The 13,664-nt window shown below is 47.6% G+C and overlaps 1 protein-coding gene across 7 annotated transcripts in view; it reads right to left on the bottom strand.

Annotated features, from left to right (window-relative positions):
* Positions 1–13,664, bottom strand: part of TRAPPC9 (trafficking protein particle complex subunit 9) — a 509,996-nt gene that overhangs the window by 483,968 nt on the left and 12,364 nt on the right. For 6 of the 7 annotated variants that reach the window (XM_067712818.1, XM_067712816.1, XM_067712820.1 and 3 more), the window contains 2 exons: positions 11,835–12,428; positions 3,459–3,604 (listed from right to left, as the gene is read on the bottom strand). In XM_067712818.1, coding sequence (XP_067568919.1) covers positions 3,459–3,604; positions 11,835–12,418 — 730 coding nt within the window. In that variant the 5' untranslated portion in view covers positions 12,419–12,428. Of the gene's footprint in view, positions 1–3,458; positions 3,605–9,318; positions 10,635–11,834; positions 12,429–13,664 lie in introns of those variants that run through there. The other variant, XM_067712822.1, reaches the window with a different exon arrangement.

Below are 13,664 nucleotides of genomic sequence, written 5' to 3'. Positions count from 1 at the left end.
GTGGTTTGGACTCGGAGCTCCCACCACATGAGCTCGGGCCCAACCTCCAGCCTGGGAACCAAGATCCTGCAATTTTCGTGGCACAATTAAAAAAAAAAACAGAAAGAAAGAAAAAAAGGAGCAGTACAATATCAAAGAATAAAAAACAAAATAAAATTAGAAAGATAAAAAACATATTAGGAAAAATAAAACTATAATTGAAACAACTGCAACAAGGTAAAATGAAACCACACACAGAAAAAAGAAGAAAAAAAGGGGGGGAACAAGCCAAAAGGAGAGAAAAATAACGAAGTATAAAGAATAAAATAAAATTAGAAAAACAAAAGATTTGGAAAAATAAAAATATAAAAGAATCAACAACAATGAATCAACACGGTGAAACAGAACCCCTATCTAAAAGAGGAAAAAAAATAACTCTTGGCTCTGGGGGTGGCGTTTAGGTGGCGGTGGAACTTAGGCAGGGGCGGGGTTTAGGGTGGGGCGGGACCTAGGCGGGTTGGGGGTTGACGTTCAAGCGTGGGGCAGGGCCTCTGCTTAGGACCTGCCAGAAGGGGAGCGGCAGCACGTGGAAAGGAAGGTCTCTGGAGCTGGGGTTCCAGGAGTTTGGAGGTGGGGCCCTGAGTGAGGGTGTGTGGGTGGGGATTAGGCCCAGCACGGTTGGAGGGGGTCTCCGAGTGTAGAGGTGAGGCCCTGGGTGGAGGTGTAGGGGCGGGGCTTGGGCTCTGTGCCACAGGAGGGAGGCTCCGAGAGCAGAGGATTGGGCCTGGGAGCCCAACAGGCTTCCGGATGGACAGGGTGAGCACTGGCCGCGTTCCTTTCCGTTCCTTCGTGCCCCTTCCCCACTGTCTCCCCAAAGGTCTCCCCCGTCCCCACTGGACCCCTAACCGTGGATGGGTCCCACTGGGTGTAGGAACTCCTCCCCTTCCCCAGCCGCCCCTCAGCAGTGCTGTCCCAGAGGTCCGGCCTTTACTTTTGCTCCCCCTTCCCTCCCTCCCACTCCCTCAGGACCCATGTGGCTGGAGGGGGCCTTGGTGGGCAGAGGATCAGGCCCGGGATCTCAGCAGGTTCCCAGGGGCCCAAGTGGGCAGGGGAAACCTGGCCACGCTCCCTTTTGATCCTCTGCCCTCCCAATGGTTCCCCAATTTCCCCCTTCGGGCGTGGGATCCCTTCCCCTCCCCCAGCCACCCCTCAGGGGCTCCAGTCCCGTCCCACCTCCACTTCTCCTCCTCCTTCACTCCCCCCACACCCCACATCCTACCCAGTTGCTAGAGGTTCCTCCCGTCCCCTTAGGTGTCCGTGGTCCCCCACCGGTGCCTGGTAGGTGCCCAAGTTGTGAGGAGATGCAAATTCCACGTCCTCCTAGTATGCCATCTTGACCATATTAAATTTTTTAAGGGATGTTTTTTTGGGTTTTTTTTTGGCTGCGTTGGGTTTTCGTTGCTGTGTGCAGGCTTTTCTCTAGTTGTGGCAAGCAGGGGCTACTCTTCATTGTGGTGCACAGCCTTCTCATTGCTGTGGCTTCTCTTGTTGCAGAGCACAGGCTCTAGGCACAAGGGCTTCAGCAGTTGTGGAACGTGGGCTCAGTAGTTGTGGCTCGCGGGCCCTAGAACGCAGGTTCAGTAGTTGTGGTGCACGGGCTTAGTTGCTCCGTGGCATGTGGGATCTTCCCGGACCAGGGCTCGAACCCGTGTTCCCTGCATTGGCAGGTGTATTCTCAATCACTGCGCCACCAGGGAAGTCCCGACCATGTTAAATTTTTATGAACAACAACTACGTTTCAGAACAACAACAATATGGTGGAAGAGGGGCACTGTTTGCATTTTTACAATTTTACATGAAATTTCTTTCATGTCTGGCTTGAGACAAGTGTACTGGATTCTCACACCTGCTTCTGCCCTCAATCTGCTGTGATGTCACACGTCCTGGAGACCCCCGGAAACCCCACTGTGCGTTTCTGAGGGACCAAGAGTGAAATAAGCTGGCAGCACCCGGCACCACCCACTCCACCCAGCCTTCACAGGAACCCGACCTGCCCATTATCACTGGGTGGGTCAGGTGCCCGGTGGCATTCTTCCCGGATAAGCACCTAACCTTCAGCTCTACTCCACCAGTCCACAGCAAGTCATTATAGACCTCTCCTTCAAGAAAACAAAGTAAAACTCCTATTCACCTTTCCCCTCCTACTTAACCCTTTATCTGTTTCTTGTTTCTTTCCATCTATTCCTTCTCTTTCTCACTTTTATCTCCCTATCCTCTTTAAGAAGCCAAATTATGAAATTTAAGTCCATTTTAAGAATTTATATTTTGTGTGTCCTATAGGACGCTGTTGATCTTCCACTGAAGAACCTGGTTACTTCATTCTGACTTGTATTTGCCACAGTGGCTGACGGGCCCTCTGACTGAGCTGTCAACCTCTTCCGGGAAAGGACCCTGTTTCAGCCCTCACTCACGCCACATTTATTTAACAAGCACTCACAGAACATCTACAATATACTAGATGATGGACACACACAGACCACGCCTCCCACTCCCACCTCCAGGACATAGCCCCTGAAGGAGAAAAACATGCAAACAGGCAGTTCCAGCACAGAGGGTAAACTCCACGCAGACAGGATTCTGTACAAGACCTGCGGGCACCCGCTGCGTGGAGGGGTCAGAAGAGGCTGTCCTTTGAAGCAGGTTTTCTTTTAAGTTTTTTAATTGAGATATGATTCACATGCCGCAAAACCCACCCCCTTAAAAGTGTACGATTCGGGAGCTTTTGTATATTGACAGCTGTGCAACCCTTACCACTATCTAATTCCAGAACCTTTTCATCACCCCAAAGAAACCCCATGCCCATCAGCAGTCCCTCCCCATCCCCCCCTCTGCCCAGCCCCAGTAATCTGCTCTTTGCCTCTAGATTTGCCTATTCTGGACATTTCAGATAACCAGAATCATATTATATGTGGCCTTTTGTGTCTGATTCCTTTCACTTGACATGATGCTATCAGGGTTCGTCCATGTTGTAGTGGTATCAGTATCTCATTTGTTTTTATGTCTGAATAGTGTTCCACTATATGGAGAAACATTTTGTTCATCCATTCATCATCTGACCTATGGATGAGGTTTTGAAGAATGAGTGTAAGAGGTGACTATCATGGGGAATGGCATTCTAAGCAGAGGGCAAGATGTGCTTTTAAAAAAAAAAAAAAAAACAGAGCAACAAGGCAATTCAGTGTGTTTTTGAGGAAAGTGCATGCTTCCTTCAGCAGGACTGCAGTGCAGGGCTGGGTGGGAAAGTGGCAGGAGATAAGGTGAGGCAGTTACCCCGGAAGACTCCCCACTGCAACCAGCTCAGCTGACGGCTTCCCCTCCCTCTCCATATGTTTTTAGAGCCACTGTTTCTAGGTTTTCTCTTATTTCAAGTAGCAGTTGCTGTAATTACATATGTGATCATCTTCATCAGATAACCTTACCTCCAAGCCACAGAAAGTCATTCACTGCGCGAAGCAGGTCCACGGACATATGGTAATGGACCAGGGAGTCCTGCAGCATCCCGGCCTGCAGGCACAAATCCCCCACATGCTTCCGCATGCGCCCTTGGCACCGCTTCTTGTAATGTCTATAAAGTAAAATGCACAGAAATGTATCATTGCTAATGCCCGACTTCTGCCCCAGAAGCACACTGGCTAAGCACTTTTCAATTCCCTCGCTACAAAAAAAATGCTAAGAAGGCAACCTTAGGCTCTACAATTGAAAGCCAGCCACCATCATTGCCAGTTTATGAGCAAAGTTATTTTTTAAACCTAATAGGATACACGGATTTCACATGGATAATATTAGAGCAGCCTTTCTCTTTTCAAATTTTCCAATCACAACATTAGCACAAGAAAGTTTATGTTTCAGCTTTTTAAAAAAATCAATTATCTTCCACTTTCTTAACCTCAAACCTATTATTATTTTATAAAGAGAGCTATGCCGCGTATTATAAGCCAACTGTTTGGCTTTTGCAAACAAGACCTTTATCGTCACTATTTCAGAGCAAGCTTTAATGATACTCTGAGAGGTGGGGCCTGGGACCCTCACTAACAGCTCTTTAAATATTGGCAAGGATGTGCTATTAAATAATGCAAAAGCTTCTAACTCTGTATCAACTCAGAAACCAAAGAAACTATACCAAAATCCTGCTTTATCATTTTTAAATATTCCTATTCTTTTGAATATTAAATTTCTTAAAAGATAAGATTTTTCAAGAAAAACAGCAGCTGTATTAAATTTCCTCTAACCAAGAAAGCAATCTTATCAGGAAAGAAAACCCCTATGCTAATCCAAAAGATGTGAAGTTTCTAGCTAAATGAATGTACAGATCTCAATACAAACTTAAATCCCATCAGATCTAACTCTGGAATGTAGCTTTTCTGTTCCAAATGTTCACTGAACTAAGACCATCACATAACACAGAGAAGGAGAGAAGAGGAAAGTCGGCTTGTCCTCTATCTGTTTTCTTCCCAGCCACAAGGCACTGCTAGGATGGCCCCCGCCAACAAGCCCTCCCCGTAAGAAAATACTGCATCTAAACTGCCCCGCCATCCCCAAGCACACCCTGCCATCTCTCCCCCACTGGTCACCTCAACAGCCCTCTAATGGTCTTCTAATGACCCGCCCACCCTGTACCACCCTCCCCTTCATCCCTGCTACACACACACACACACACACACACACACACACACACACACACACTCTCTCTCTCTCTCTCTCTCTCCCTCTCTCTCTCTCTCTCTCTCTCTCTCTCTCTCTCTCTCTCTCACACACACACACACACACAGCCAGAGTGGCCTTCCCAAAGCACAAATCTGATTAGGTCACTCCCTCACTTCAAAGCCTTCAAAGTTTCCCCAGTACAGTTCTAGCCCCCCCCCCCGCACTGCCCCCTGCGTTCCCCTGCCTTACCACAGTACCAAGGCCCCCAGTGACCGCAGGGGCCACCTGACCCTTCGGTCTAGCTACTTCCCACCCACCTTAGGGCTCATTTCAACTCAGTTTCTCATGGAAGCCTTCCCTGCCTCCAACCTCTACACCTGTGGGCCTCTCCCTCCCAAAGGTGGGCAGTGCTTGGCCTGCTTTCTTGCCGTGTCCTCCTGCTCTAACCAGAAAAGAATTCAGCGTCCAAATGCACATTTTCCTCCTCCATGACCACGACTGTGGACTTTTAATACGTGGCTCAGTTTACAAATACCACCATGATGTTGACTCAATAGATTTTGAATTAGACTTTTTTTCAGTAGACTCTACTCGTATCCTGTTAGACTAAAATTTGCTTTAAAGCATCCTGTCTTAACTCTCCAAAAAAAGTAAATTATTACATCTTCGTATGAACTTACAAAGGTGCACATCTACTGTAGCAAAATATAGCCCAGAACATTTTCAAAAATAAAAAGTGCAACCACTGTGATCAGAAACAGTTGGTTTTGAAAATACAGGATTTTTACAAAAAGGAGGCAGCTAAATATGCTCATAGTTTTTCATATTAAGGTCACACGATTCAACAAACAATATAAAATATTCGAAATTATATAAAAATAGAAGGAACCCTAATACTTGGGAGGAAATCTCCAAAATACCATACAAACAAAATTCTATCACAGATTTATATAAATTAAAGTATTTAACTCTCGAAGTACTATATGTCCCAAGACTGGGTCATCTCAAGATTATGAGCAATTCTGTTCCAATCCTTTGAAAACACAGTAAGAAACAGATAAAGGAATTAAGTCAATTCGATTTGTAGTTAGCTAAACTACAAAATACTTTAAACTAAAATATTTTAAGCCAATTTTGGAATTTAGAATATAAGCTTTCTCATCAAAATTCTTTTTCCAAAAAGACATGGATCCTTCTTTCACGGATCATTTGAAAATGGTAATGTCACGTTTTTTAAGTCTCTCTAAAAGTTCAGAGTTCTTATATATACATTATTAGAATAGTCACATTGTGTGACCATTGAATATGTTTATGGATAAGGAAAAAAAACATACGAGCAAACAGTATAACAAAGAAAAATACAACATGAAGCCACAGTGGCAAATAAATGTAACATTAACACAAAATGTAAATATTCAAAATATGCCATAATTTGTTGTAAATTTCAAAACTAATGGTGAATTTCAAAGCCATGAGCAATAGAACTTAGCCAAAAATGTGAATATGCTCTAAATACTTCAAAGAGTTATTTCAGTATTCTTACAAGTTATAACCACTGGGTTAAAGGAACTGGAAATAAGGATTGATAAAAAAATTAAAAACCCGATAACCCCTAAGTCATAATGGCCTCAAATCAATCATACCTAAATCACAGGCAAAGACCTGCAGCCTCCCCAGATAAAGGGAAAGGCATCCTTTCTAGAAGCTGTGCAAAAACACCTAACACACAGCCGCAAGCACTGTCACAGAAGGCGTTCACACTGCACTTTACACTAAGGACAATTCAACTACAGATATACGCTGTATTATTCTCATGACTTATGATCAGATAAAAGAAGAAAATGTTTCATATGTGTGCAATTTGGGTACTATTTATGTGGCTTGTGGGAAAAAAGGGCTTGGTATATTCTAATCCAAAAACCAATTTACATGCAAAGAATGTATATATTCAAATCCAAAGGAAAACCAGAGCTGCTCAACAACAGTTTGCAATTAAAAGCCAAAGGAACTTGGATAAAGGTAATCTCTCTTTTTTTTTCTTTTTGGTATTATATAGTTTTAAAGGTATTTGCATAATTAAGTGATAGCTACAGCCCATGATTTTGCACTAGCATTTTATGGACTGAGGAAACCTAGATTACATGCATCGTGCATAAACGCTGACAGGCGTCCCTTTGGTGGAGCTGAAGTTCCAAAGTAGACAACTTTATATTATAAGACAGCTCTGAATAGAAAATAAGAAATGCAATGTTCTGTACTCCATTTCAGATGGTATATGGGCCATTAACTGATTCTGCACCTTGTCTTATGAAATCTTCCAATAAATCATCAATGTCGATTTCCTCCATCTGAACTGTTTTATGCTAACGTTGGATATTTAACCTTCACTCCATAGAGAAAGCCCAGGCCTACCCTGCAGCATAGTTACATTCTGCTGAGGAAAGCAGATCAAGGGAGGGCTGGACAGTTTCCATTACAAGTTCGGAACTTTCTAAGTCTGATGTTGCACCTGTGCGTCATTTGCAAGCATGTCATCATTGGAGTGAAATGAAGACCTTCAACACGGGGATGTAAAGCACGCTGATGCTTCCTAACCATCAGACAAGTCTGAGCTTCATGACATAGACCTGCAGCACTTAAGTCAGAGACTTTTTCTGAAAGACTCCAAAACTGATCCACTTTACCATTCCAGATGTAACAGGGAGGTAACAGAATTAGTAGTGAGAACACATCCTTGAAAGCCTGACGGGGCCATGCTTGAATCCTGCTACAGCATTTGCTAGCCCGGTGATGCTGGGCTAATGACTTAACCTCTCTGAGAAGGCTTCCCGTCTGGAAAAGGGGGCTGCTACCACCCACCTCAGATGGCATCGATGTGGCATGAATGAAATATGTAGGTGGGGAGGCTGACTGGTGCCTGATACAGAGCCTTGCTAGTTTCCCTCCCCCACCCTTCTCCCCTTATAAACTTGCATATTCCCCCTAATAAGTATCAAGCCCCTGGGATAGACTGTCCTATTTTTTGTATCCACCAGTGTAGTGCCTTACCCTTAGAAGGATCAAAAAAGAGCTGCTTCCTGCATAGTAACTATCAATGTTCTTAAGAGATTTGGATTTTTTTAAGTCTATTTTGAGGGGAAAGACTATTCCAGAACTATCCAACAGTCCTTCCACACGTCAGCCCCTCCTCCCAATGCTCATCCCCTCCGCCCTCAGATCCCCTGTCTGATCTGCCTTGTGTCCGTGGGGAAGATAGTCCACTGGACCGCAGGGCTCCACACCACCCCAGGCCTTCCTCCCTCCCTCAAAGAAGACCCCATCTTCTCCCCACTCCCACGCCACTTCAACTCCAGCTTCTGAGTCTAGGGAGCCATGGGAAAGGCCCTGCACCCAGGGCACAGCCCAGCCATCACAGGATCCCACCCTGTGTTTTCCAACCCAGATGGCCTCAACTTCTTGCACTTGCTACACTTACTTCTGTTTTGTCCCCCCGCCCCAGAATGAGATGGACCCTTGCAGAAAGTCTGGCCTATTTCGATGAAAGATGAAGGGTCCACATTTGGACCAGAGCATTAAAGGAGAAACAAGGCCTCCTGGCCAGCACGGTAGTGTGGCAAAACCCTTCCCCAGGGGTGAGATGAACCTGGGGGAAGAACGCGAGGTCCTAGGTCAGCCAAAGCATCTCCCTTCACAGCTGACTTTGGGCGATGGAGTTGCAAACTAATGACATGCCCATCAGTGGCAGACATTAGCCTCAACAAATAAAGAATCAGCTATTTCTTGCCAACATGGGTTAAAAGTAAAGGCTGGTGCAGGTAGGGCCTATACATCTGCTAAGGTAAACCACAGACCTGGCTCTGAACGCTTATTGGCTAAAGCAGAGAGGAAGCCGTGGTCACTTAGAGAGGCCCTTGTGTCCACCAGATCCAAACGAACTAGCTATCTAGGAGAAGGACATATTTTTCTGATACCTAGAAAACCTGCCCTCAGAAAGGGGGCAAAAGACTGGCATGGATTTTAGACTAGCCTCTGCCCCTTTATGACGAAAAGTTCCTCAGACAAAGTAAAGTAAATGGCATGGTCAAGGTGAAAGCAAAAGTAAATCTGGTGTCCGCTCCTCCAACAGCGTCCCTCCACGGCCAGCAGACCCCCAAGCCGGTCACCTCTTCACCGGTGACCCACTGGCCAGTAAGCACCACCATGCACATCGCCAGCGACAGCCAAGAACCGCAGGCCTAATGCGTTCATTTAAAAGCCAGAATCAAGCAAGGTGCGGCAGACTTTGACTTCCAAGTTAAAATATCCCGTGAAAACCCCTCGGCCGGCAGCCGCTTAAATCAATTAGCAACTCACTTCCTCAAAACAAACAAAAATTAATAAGGGCTCATTTGTCACCAAATATAAGGAAGACCAAACAGGTTCCCCAAAGCAAGTGTTTGAATAGCTATCAAACATCAGTGGGTTATGTGCTAAAAAAAGCGAAAATTCGAAAAAATTAGAAAATAAAATGATGACCAGGATAATACATGGATCAAAGCAGCAGTTAAGTTTTTGTTTTTTAAAGCGATGAAGGCGGTAAGAAGGCAGCACAGAGGCAAATCTAGCTATTTTCAATGTAATGTGTTCAGAGCCTACCTTTTCAGACCCAATAGCATACTCACAGGGCGGTATGAGAGAAAAAGAACAAAGGAAAAGAAAAGAAAGAGGAACAAGCAAAAATTAGAAACACATCAGAACAAAAATAACTTTGACAGCATGGTCAAGAATTGACGTGGGCTTTGATGAGGCCAGGGGCACACGTGGACGTTCAGTAAAGCCCACCCACACCTACGCCCCTGGGAAGGCTGGGGCCTCAGGTTGGCAGCACCTGCCGTGGAGCCTGTCAGCGCCTCCAACCAAACCTCCACCTACATCTAGACGTTTCCTTTCGAGCCACAAAATGCAATCTCACTTCAGGTTGGACACTTTTTATCACCCCTACCAAGAGCCGCAGGAGAGTTAGGCTCTGTCCCTGCACCTAACTGTTGTTTTAAAAATTAGATAACTGAGACTAGTGAAAGCAACAAGGGATGAACAGTGACTGGAGTAGAATGTGTTTGAGTTGAGGTCACTGGCATCATTATCTCACTGAAGTGCACATGATGGCTGAGTGTTTACGGTACCGCGAGAACAGAATGGACCCACCAGGAGGGAGGTTTCATTCACTCTGCATAAACCCTTGGCAATAGGGTCAGCCACCATGCACCGAGCACAGTATCCTGAAACTAGCTATTCCTGCCCAATTGCGAGCACAGATTTCAAAAGGCAAAAACAAACTGGCATTCCCTGGTGGGTCTGCAACCTCAAAGCCAAGAAGCTGATGAGCAGAAATGTCACCAGTGCCTCGTCTGGCAAGGATAAGGCACTGGCCACGGGGTCAGGGCAGGGTTCCTGGCTTCAGCCACTCACCCACCAGTCTGTCCAGGGAGGGGCAGGCAGTCCCTGCCGATGCCGCAGGCACTGTGATGCTGTGTGCCCGTGAGGCCCCACCTTGTGAGGGATGATCACCACGGCATCCACCCCACCTGACGCCCGGGGCTCAGCAGGAGGCAACAGGTGCGGTGAGGAGCCGGCCGGGAGCGGGCCTGGTGCTGGCAGCTCTGCCCCTCCGCGGTGCCTGGGCTCCTAACCCTTGCCACCTCGGCTCCAAGGGGAGAAGGGGAGTGCTGGCATGTAGATCACAGGGTCATGCGAAAACTAAGTACGGATCGTGGGTACGACATGCCTTGCCCTTTCCTTAGACCACGCAGACGTGTCTGGGTGAGGAAATGAAAATTCCTCCAGACCCTGCCAGGCACCACCTGCAGGAGTGGCTCGGGGACTCTGTGCCTCTCACTCGTAGGGCTGCCTGGACTTTTTCCCTCAATTCTGTGACATCTTCTCCTCTAACTTATCGACAACCAGAAAGTCGGGTCTGACCTTAGGTACATTCAGGAAACCCTGAGCACCTGCTCTGCAGCGGGCACTGCGGCACCCACACCATGTCCCCCATCCTCACCTGGGAGACCATCGTGCGACCTGTACAGAGCGGGGAGGACAGACTCAGGGCCCAGGGCCCAAGGCCAGGAGTGACACAGCTACCCGCGCTCTCCCCAGCAAAGGGGACCACATCTCGGCAAAGGCGTGCATCTCGTCCTCTCCTGCAGGAGGGACACCGCACTGGCCACACAGGGAAACTGAGCAGAGGGCAGAGAGGGGAAGCAGACGGCCCAGCAGAGCTCGTCTGCAATTCTGGTGACTTAATCACAGGGACAAAGTGAGGACTGAACTTTCCCTGCTCTGTCTGACACTCCCTGAGACACAGAAACCATGAACACACCTTCCTCTGCGTGGGGCGCTCTTTCGGAAGCCCCCATGGCATTTCTGATACCCTAAGCATAAGCGGGGGCTGCGGCGCTGCCGTGGCGTGGCCCTCTGGCAGGAGGAGGACCTGAGCCCTGCAGGCGCCCGGGGACTGGGAGGCAGGAGGCACGGCCCGACCCCCAGCTCAGCTAGCACCTCACTGGGCCGCCTCTCTGCATTCAGCACCTCATCTGCACATTGACGGGATGAGGCTGAATAACAGTCTTCACACTGTGCCGGAGGGCAGCGCCGTCCAACAGGAAGACAGTGTGAGCCACGTAAGTAAAGTCTCCTAGTTTGCACATTTTAAACAGTGAGAACCAAACACTCGCAGCAGATCTGAATAACGTGTTTTATTTAATCTAATACATGTAAAGTGTTATTTCAACATGTAATCAATAAAAAAGAAATACGGAGATAGTTTACATGCTTTTTCCTAGACTAGGTCTCAGCATCTGAGGTGCATTTTACCTACAGCACGTCCCAGCTCAGACCAGCCTCCTCCACAGTCTCAGTGACAGTGGCTACCCTACTGGACAGCGCTCCAGGGGGGCCCACCAGGGCTCCCAGCTGAAAAGGGGCAGTAAGTGTCCACACGAACCCTAAAAGGATTTCCCTGAACCAAAGGCTGTCCCATTTTTAAGTCTGAAAACCAGTGGACTGCACCCTTTTCCCCCCGCTCCCTTGCTTCTACGCTCCCGCTTGCTTCTCCCTCTCTGGAGGTCGGGAAGCAGCCCACGCCGAGGAGCCTGGGCTCCAGGGAGACTTACCTACTATCCGTGTCCAGTCCCACGAAGTCCTTCTTCTCGAATGGGACGCAGAGGAGCGGGATCTTGTCCCCGGACTTGTCCGTGGCCCTGTCCAGACGCTTGGACTCAAGCACAATGAACAGCGACTCGATGAAGTCCTCGATCCTCTTCTCCACCGTCCCGCAGTCCTCATAGCCGGGGTAGAAGGCCACGTCGGTGCGCGGCTGCTCGGCTATCTCCCCCTGCAGCCCGAAGACGAAGAGCCGCGAGTCGTAGAGCGTGGAGCCGTAGATCTCCTTCTGCACGTGGAACTTCTCGAAAGTCTGCGGCCAGTCCTTGGCCGAGAAGCAGTCTGTGATGGTGATGAGGCCCACGACCTTGCGGTGGGTCTGGAAGTCGCCCCACTCGTTGTTCTCGGGCGGGTAGTGGTGCCGATAGCGGATATAGAGCACGCGCTGCGAGTCGCGCACACTGATCTGGCTCACGGACGAGATCCTCTTGTAGATCTTGAAGAAGTTCTCCTCCGAGACGATCCCCACGGGCTGGACCACCACGAGGAGAGTCTGGTGGTCCTCAGCACACTGCATGTAGTCAGGGACACTCATGGTGAAGACCCTGCCCAGAGAGAAAAAGAGGCTTTGAGGCGCACCGGGTTTTGCAGGCTGCCGGCGCACTCGGGGATGCGGTGATGCTGGCGTCCACCAGCTGGAAGGCAGGGTAAGCCCCAAGCAAAGCTGTGGGGAACAGTTCGTCCTCGGAGTTCTGCATATGGCTATCACAGCTCTTATCACAATCCCCTGCTCTTGGACCAGGCTTGGAGCTCCTGCAGAAAAGGGGCCATCTCTTGTTTTCTGTTTCCAACTCCTGGCCAGGAGCCAGGCACTGATGTGGAATCAGTGCTCAGAAAGCTGAATAAATGACTGAACAACGGAAGGAACTGCTTCCCCAGCCCCTCAGCAGAACAGAATGAAAAGAACCACAGTGGAATCAGATGGTCTGGACTTGAACTCCAGTCCACTTGAGCTCCTGAACTGAAAAATAATGGCGATAATAAAACTTGCTTGCTAAGAAGATATCTGGATTGAGGAAGGCTGCACATGCGAAGTGCCAGGCATACTGCCTGACGTAGAAGGAGAGGCTCTACACGGTTACTATCCCTCCTTTACGAACTGTGCTTCCTTGGGAGAGTTTTAATAACCTCTCTGAGTGAATTTTGTTAGATATAAAAAGAAAGCAACATCAACACTACTTCGATAAAAATTTAAAAAGAAAGAAAGAAAACAACATTACCTGATTCTCAGTACTGTTGAAGAATTCAATTAGATAACCCATAGGAAAGCATCTGGCCCGTAGGAGTTAATAAATGTTTGCTGAATGAATGAACAAACAAGCAAATGAATGCTGCCCCCTTCCACAGACCATCATAATGGCACTGCCCAGAAATGTGAAGCCCACGTTCCACCCCTGACTCTACACTAACAACGTCAGTGACCTGGGGCAGGCCTGTGTGCTTCTTTAAACCCCAGTTTTATCATGAATTAAAATGTGGATAATAACACAAACCTCAAAGGGTTAGTGAGTCAATATTCTGGTTTTAATATGGTACCATAACTTTGCAAGTACCATTAAGGGAAACTGGGCAAAGCGTCCATAAGTTCTCTCAATATTATCCCTTACAACTGCATGGGAATCTACATTACATCTCAAAATAAAAGGTCTAATTTTTTTAAAGGCTATTGAGATTAAATGAGCTCATTGTATCAAATAAGGAATACACCATACAAGTAGGGAAACACCTAGCCCGTGAGATACACTCAGTAAATCTTTCCAGTGACCTCACTGGTCTCTCCT

This window comes from Pseudorca crassidens, chromosome 17 (assembly GCF_039906515.1).
Source record: "Pseudorca crassidens isolate mPseCra1 chromosome 17, mPseCra1.hap1, whole genome shotgun sequence".
Taxonomy (NCBI): Eukaryota; Metazoa; Chordata; class Mammalia; order Artiodactyla; family Delphinidae; genus Pseudorca; species Pseudorca crassidens.
The sequence above is the reverse complement of the archived record's forward strand: the minus strand, read 5'-3'. Positions and strand labels throughout refer to the sequence as shown.